Source organism: Populus nigra, chromosome 17 (assembly GCF_951802175.1).
Source record: "Populus nigra chromosome 17, ddPopNigr1.1, whole genome shotgun sequence".
Lineage (NCBI taxonomy): Eukaryota > Viridiplantae > Streptophyta > Magnoliopsida > Malpighiales > Salicaceae > Populus > Populus nigra.
Window position 1 is genome coordinate 11,168,831 of NC_084868.1, and position 7,867 is coordinate 11,176,697.

Genomic DNA, 7,867 nt, shown 5'->3' on the forward strand with positions numbered 1-7,867 from the left:
CGATAGGTACGCAGTTGGCGAAGTATGAGACAGCAAAAGAGGTTTGGGATCATCTGCAAAGGTTATTCACGCAATCAAATTTTGCAAAACAGTACCAATTAGAAAATGACATACGAGCTCTTCATCAGAAGAATATGAGTATTCAAGAGTTTTATTCTGCTATGACAGATCTTTGGGATCAATTGGCTCTTACAGAATCAGCAGAATTAAAGGCATGTGGTGCCTATATTGAGCGTAGAGAGCAGCAACGATTGGTACAGTTTTTAACAGCGCTTCACAGTGACTTCGAAGGACTTAGAGGTTCAATTCTGCATCGTACTCCACTGCCTTCTGTTGACTCTGTTGTCAGTGAGTTATTGGCTGAAGAAATACGTCTTCAGTCTTATTCTGAAAAGGGAATTCTTTCTGCTTCAAATCCTTCTGTACTAGCAGTACCTTCTAAGCCATTCTCTAATCATCAGAACAAGCCTTACACAAGGGTTGGCTTTGATGAGTGCAGTTTCTGTAAGCAGAAAGGTCATTGGAAGGCTCAGTGTCCTAAGTTGAGACAGCAGAATCAAGCTTGGAAGTCTAGCAGTCAGTCACAATCTAATGCTCATCGACCACCTCAGGGTTATAAACCACCACACCACAATACTGCAGCATTAGCTTCCCCAGGCTCTATTACCGATCCTAATACTTTGGCTGAGCAATTTCAAAAGTTTCTCTCCTTGCAGCCACAAGCAATGTCCGCTTCTTCCATAGGTCAGTTGCCTCATAATTCCTCAGGTATGTCACACTCTGAATGGGTCTTGGATTCTGGTGCTTCCCATCATATGTCTCCAGATTCCTCATCTTTTACCTTAGTGTCCCCTTTGTCCTCCATTCCTGTTATGACTGCTGATGGCACTCCCATGCCCTTAGCAGGTGTTGGTTCTGTTGTCACACCTCACTTGTCTCTCCCTAATGTTTATCTTATTCCAAAACTCAAATTGAATCTTGCGTCTGTTGGTCAAATATGTGATTCTGGTGATTATTTAGTCATGTTTTCTGGTTCTTTTTGTTGTGTACAGGATCTGCAGTCTCAGAAGCTGATTGGGACAGGCCGTAGGGAGAATGGACTATATATTTTGGATGAGTTAAAAGTGCCAGTTGCTGCTGCTACCGCTGCTGCTGCTACTGCTGATTTGTCTTCTTTTCGTTTGAGTCTTTCATCTTCTAGTTTTTATTTATGGCATTCCCGTCTAGGTCATGTTTCATCTTCTCGTTTGAGATTTTTGGCATCCACAGGAGCTTTAGGAAATTTGAAAACTTGTGACATTTCTGATTGTAGTGGATGTAAATTGGCAAAATTTTCTGCTTTACCTTTTAATCGAAGTATTTCTGTTTCATCTTCACCATTTGATTTGATTCATTCTGATGTATGGGGACCTTCTCCTGTTTCCACAAAAGGAGGGTCTCGATATTATGTCTCTTTTATTGATGATCATACTCGTTATTGTTGGGTTTATTTAATGAAACATCGTTCTGAATTCTTTGAGATATATGCAGCTTTTCGAGCTCTTATCAAAACTCAACATTCTGCTGTGATCAAATGCTTTAGATGTGATTTGGGTGGGGAATACACCTCTAATAAATTTTGTCAAATGCTTGCCTTAGATGGAACCATCCACCAAACTTCATGTACATATACTCCTGAACAAAATGGTGTAGCTGAAAGAAAACATAGGCACATTGTTGAAACTGCTCGTTCTCTCTTGTTGTCTGCCTTTGTTCCTAGTGAGTTTTGGGGAGAAGCTGTTCTTACTGCTGTAAGTTTGATTAATACAATTCCATCTTCTCATAGTTTGGGTCTATCTCCTTTTGAAAAGTTATATGGGCATGTCCCTGATTATTCCTCATTTAGAGTTTTTGGTTGTACTTGTTTCGTTCTTCGTCCTCATGTAGAACGCAGTAAGTTATCCTCTCGATCCGCTATTTGTGTCTTTCTAGGTTATGGTGAAGGTAAAAAGGGGTATCGTTGTTTTGATCCAATAACTCAGAAACTTTATGTGTCTCGTCATGTTGTCTTCCTTGAGCATATACCTTTCTTTTCTATTTCATCCACTACTCATAGCCTGACAAAATCTGATCTTATTCATATAGATCCTTTTTCTGAGGATTCTGGTAATGATACCTCTCCCTATGTTCGATCAATTTGTACTCATAACTCTGCAGGTACTGGTACTTTACTCTCTAGCACATCTGAAGCTCCATTCTCATCTACAGCCCCTCAAGCTTCATCTGAGATTGTTGATCCACCTCCACGTCAGTCCATCCGCATTCGTAAGTCCACAAAACTACCAGATTTTGCTTATTCTTGTTATTCTTCATCATTTACTTCCTTTTTAGCTTCTATTCATTGTCTCTTTGAGCCCTCTTCCTATAAAGAGGCAATTCTTGATCCGCTTTGGCAGCAAGCTATGGATGAGGAACTTTCTGCTTTGCATAAGACAGATACTTGGGATCTGGTTCCTCTACCTCCTGGTAAGAGTGTTGTTGGTTGTCGTTGGGTGTATAAGATCAAGACTAATTCTGATGGGTCTATTGAGCGATACAAAGCTAGGCTGGTTGCAAAAGGATACTCTCAACAGTATGGTATGGACTATGAGGAGACATTTGCCCCGGTTGCAAAAATGACTACTATCCGCACTCTTATTGCCGTAGCTTCGGTTCGTCAGTGGCATATTTCTCAGCTTGATGTTAAAAATGCATTCTTTAATGGAGATCTTCAAGAAGAAGTTTATATGGCACCCCCTCCTGGTATTTCACATGACTCTGGATATGTTTGTAAGCTTAAGAAAGCATTATATGGTCTCAAACAAGCACCTCGTGCTTGGTTTGAGAAATTCTCTATTGTGATCTCGTCTCTTGGCTTTGTTTCTAGCAGTCATGATTCTGCTCTTTTTATTAAGTGCACTGATGCAGGTCGTATCATTCTGTCTTTATATGTTGATGACATGATTATTACTGGTGATGATATTGATGGTATTTCAGTTTTGAAGACAGGGTTGGCTAGACGATTTGAAATGAAGGATTTGGGTTATCTTCGATATTTCCTGGGTATTGAGGTAGCATACTTACCTAGAGGTTACCTTCTTTCTCAGTCGAAATATGTTGCAGATATTCTTGAGCGGGCTAGACTTACTGATAACAAAACTGTAGATACTCCTATTGAGGTTAACGCAAGGTACTCTTCTTCTGATGGTTTACCTTTGACAGATCCTACTTTATACCGCACTATTGTTGGGAGTTTGGTATATCTCACCATTACTCGTCCAGATATTGCATATGCTGTTCATGTTGTTAGTCAGTTTGTTGCTTCTCCTACTACTGTTCACTGGGCAGCTGTTCTTCGTATTTTGCGATATCTTCGGGGTACAGTTTTTCAGAGTCTTTTACTTTCATCCACCTCTTCCTTGGAGTTGCGTGCATACTTTGATGCTGATCATGGTAGTGATCCCACAGATCGCAAGTTTGTTACCGGGTTTTGTATCTTTTTAGGTGATTCTCTTATTTCTTGGAAGAGCAAGAAACAATCTATTGTTTCTCAATCATCCACCGAAGCAGAATATCGTGCCATGGCATCTACTACCAAAGAGATTGTTTGGTTACGTTGGTTACTTGCTGATATGGGAATTTCCTTTTCTCATCCTACTCCTATGTATTGTGACAACCAGAGCTCTATTCAGATTGCTCATAACTCGGTTTTTCATGAGCGCACTAAGCACATTGAGATCGATTGTCATCTTACTCATCATCATCTCAAACATGGCACCATTGCTTTGCCTTTTGTTCCTTCTTCCTTGCAGATTGCAGATTTCTTTACTAAGGCGCATTCCATCTCTCGTTTTCGTTTTCTGGTTGGCAAACTCTCGATGTTTGTAGCTGCCGCATCGTGAGTTTGAGGGGAGATGTTAAATAATATTTATGTGGTCTTATTTATTAAGGGTAGAATAGTACTTTCAGTTTGACCTATATATACTCTATTTGTATTTAGGTTAAGACTAAGCATTCATAATATACAGATTGTTCAGAATTCTAGCCTCCTTTCTCTATTTGATCTCAATTAATTTAACACTATTAAATATTAAAATGAGAGATAATATGTTAAAACAAAAGTGAAGGGGAGAAGAATAAAACGATGGGTAAGAGATGGAGGGAAAGAGAATAATTTTTTGTTTGAGTGAGGGATTCAGATAGAATAGAATGGATGAGATCACAATGAAAAAATAAAATTCATGACGCCAACATTGATCACAGATGCCATAAGAAAAATAAAATTAAAAAACAAAATTGTGACCAAATTTGCTTGATTTGTAATTGTAATAACATTCCATCACAAATCGGTCACAAAGTTGAAAAAATAAATAAATTTGTGACTGAATGTTAATTAGTCATAAATTTGCAACCGGATAAACATGACTCGTCTTCTTCTTCTTCTTGTAGTGTACTAATTAGGCTATACCTTGATAATCTTTGCTCACTTTCTGTCTTACTATGGGATAGTCTTGTGTGCTCAGAAGGGATAATTTAATATAAAATCATTAACTCATAATAATAAATAGGAGCATATATAAAAAATTTATAGCAAGCAAGTTGTCTTCATCAATCATTATTATTTAGGTTTTGTTTCATGTGCCAAGGGGAGATACCTTACTATACCATTATTTTCTCATGGTATTGTATAGAGATTAATTAAAGATTTCTACCAAGCCCCAGTTGGCTTGATGGCTTCATCAAATTGATTTCATTACAGGAAAGGAAAAAAAAATCTAATGATAAGTCGTTAATTCATATCCAAATATAGAAAACATTAGGATAATTGACGGGCTCCTTTCCCTTTCCCTTTCCCTCCTCTCTGTGTCTTCTTTCTCCCATTTGAGAAGATCAAAACCACTGGACGGGAGGTTATTAAATTGATTGAGCGATCATAGAAAAACGTTTTTGCTTCATTCTTTACCAGCAACTTAAGAAAGCTCCAAGGATAATCTTAGTCTATGTTGAAGAGTGCAAGTTTCTTCCATGTATATTAAATTTGAGTACAGGTTACAGAGAATGGGGAACTAAAACCATGGTAGAGTATACCGACAAGCATATCTCTTAGGAAAAGGTATTCGGAAGTGGTTAAAACCTAGTTTCTAGGAAATTGACATCCTAATATTTTAGTCTTTCCTTTATTTGACTGGATCACGTTTCTTTATTTTTGTGTGTTAATCATTCAACTAGCAAGTTTTTTTTTTCTTTTTTCAAACCTGCAATAAATTATCTTTTTCGAGCATATAATAATAATAGTTGTTTTTTAAAATATTTTTTTTAAAAAATATATTAAAATAATATATTTTTTAGTTTTTGCATCCACATGTCCAAAAAAATGATATAAAAATATAAAAAATGTTAATTTAAAATAAAAAAATTAATTTTTTCAAAAAAAAATTTGAAACATTTAATTTTTTTTTATAATATTTAGGAAATGCTCTTGAATCTGATTCTTGTATTTTTCTACCATTATAGTCATTAGAAGTCAGTATCTTGCTCAAAAAGTCCTTTTTTGTACCAAATTGTAAGACAAATTAACTAAATTGCTTTGGACATAATGCACTCCATGGAGAGTTAAGTTTTTGTTTTTATGTATATTTATAATTCAATCAATTCTTTAAAACATGTGGTACGCAGAAAAAGCCATTAAAGGCCATATGCAGGTCGGGGAGTTAAGGTGGTTGAACTTGGCTTTTTTGTATGTTTAGTCTGCCGAATGATTAATTAGTAGTTCATCAACAAATTTGATAATCTTCTCTCTGTAGTAAACTCATGAGAAAATTTACTTAAATATTAGTTCAGTGCTCGATGGACCAATTAAGATCTAAATTAAATCTACAAGGTTATTATTGATTTTGTTCCTATGCTATTTCACCATTTGGATCGAGCATGAGCCTCACTGTCTCTACATGCTATTAATTAATTTCTCCATAAATATATCTCTAATTTATTGGTCTCAGTGGGACCTTGATATTGAAGGCTCCCAGATTTCAGGGCTGTCCTAATGAACCTGCTTGACCTCTTCTATGTGAACACAAACTAAGCTTTGTTAAAGAAATACAACAATTACGTCAGTAATAAACCAAAATATGCACATAGTGCTCGAGCAGTTGATGGTTTAACTTGAGAAGAACATATTCTCGCATTATATTATTTTCTTGGGCTGGTGGTTTCGGCGAAGATTAAGCCTTAGTCGCCGTTCTCGAGTTGCTTACTGAAATTAAAAAAATCGCGCCATGACCTTAGCTTGATGAGGCTTGGATCTCTAGTTTTTAGCACTCTAAATTCTACTGTTATAGGCATGACCTCGATACACTGATCAATAACAGAAAGTGCCACGACATTTCGAAAAATGTAAGCGGGTCATGATATGCAGTGCGGGAAGTTAAGATAGCTACAGGATTTCAAGTCTTTATCGATTGCATGACTGAGAAAAAGGAGAAAGGAAAAATTGCCTACGAAATCTACAAAGTGGATGGCATTCCTTTTAAATATGATAAAAGTATAGTGGCAAATAGGTAATCAAGACTCTTTATATACGCCATCGAACAATGCCCAAGAAATTAACCCCACCACACCTATAGACCTAGAGAAAAATGGTTAGCTCTCCATCCTATCTGAGAAACTTGCACCCTCTTCAAGTTTTCTCTAAAAAGCCACCATCTTCAACCTTAAGCTCCATGAAGATCAAAACCCTTATCCACACCCTTATCATCTCACACGTGTGCCGCATCGTTCGAGCTCTATCCAAAGCAAAATCCGTTGTCATTGAGATTCTTAAAGAGAACCAACATTTACACTTCTTCATTTCCCCTACGAAGAACTCAAAAAAGAAGCAGAAGCATCAGAAGATATTCCTTGGCTCATTTAGGCTACACTATAACTGGTGCTCTTCACATGTGCTGCCAGTGCCAGAACCAGTTCTTGATGGGTTCTCTTCTTCCCATTTCTACTATGACTCTACGTGGAACTCGATAATTACAAATGAGCAGTGCGAGGACAACACGGAGTCTCAGCTTTCAGGGTACCTTCATTGGCTAGACGAGAAAGTTGACGATGAGGGTCCTAAGGGTATCGAGAAAGATATCAATCGGCTAGCAGATTTGTTCATTGCAAACTGCCATGAAAAGTTTATATTGGAGAAGCAAGAGTCCTACAGGAGATTCCAAGCAATGATGGCTAGAAGCATGTGAATGCAGGGGTCTTTTTGTTTCTTGTTGTAGTTTTTCTTTGCTTTCCCATTCTTCTATGCTAGAACATTGGTGGGGTGAGGAAAGTACATAATGGCCATGTTGGGGTGCAAGGGGTTTTTCCTTTTGGGTTCTTCTTTCTTGCTTTTGACATTGTGCTTTATTTTGAAATGGTGGAGGCCTAGAGAGTTGTACATGATATGGAGAAGGGGATGGGGAGGGGGTAATTGTGAAATTCCTGATCCCTTGAAAGTGTATGATAATGCTGGCAACTTTCAGGTTGCAGGGGTGGAAGTGTGTTTTGTTTAATCTATCATTGCAATAATTTTTCTGATTTTTTTCTTTTATTTTTGGAATTTCTATGTCGGATCTCAATAGACATAATTTTCATTGTCCTCGTTTTATGGGATGCACAATATTGAGCTTGGAAAGGGATTATGTTCTTGAAATTTAGTGTAGGCTCCAGCATCCAACCTTTTAATTTAACATAAAATCCAACAACGGATTTTGAGTTATACGATAAAAATAGTGCTCTTGTGATTTTAAATCCCCACTCTTTGGAAGCTCCGTTCATCTCAAAGGTTTAAATATGAGATTTTTCTCGTGGAAATCCCTAAACA

The 7,867-nt window shown here is 37.2% G+C and overlaps 1 protein-coding gene across 1 annotated transcript; it reads left to right on the forward strand.

Annotated features, from left to right (window-relative positions):
* The first annotated feature begins 6,427 nt into the window (after positions 1 to 6,427).
* Positions 6,428 to 7,594, forward strand: LOC133676964 (uncharacterized). Its single transcript, XM_062098786.1, has one exon. The coding sequence runs from the start codon at positions 6,654 to 6,656 to the stop codon at positions 7,248 to 7,250; it is 597 nt and encodes a 198-aa protein (XP_061954770.1). The 5' UTR covers positions 6,428 to 6,653; the 3' UTR covers positions 7,251 to 7,594.
* Positions 7,595 to 7,867: the final 273 nt, after the last annotated feature.

Excerpts from the sequence above, each read along its gene's own strand:
- LOC133676964 (XM_062098786.1), top strand. The coding sequence starts at position 6,654 with ATGGTTAGCTCTCCATCCTATCTGAGAAACTTGCACCCTCTTCAAGTT.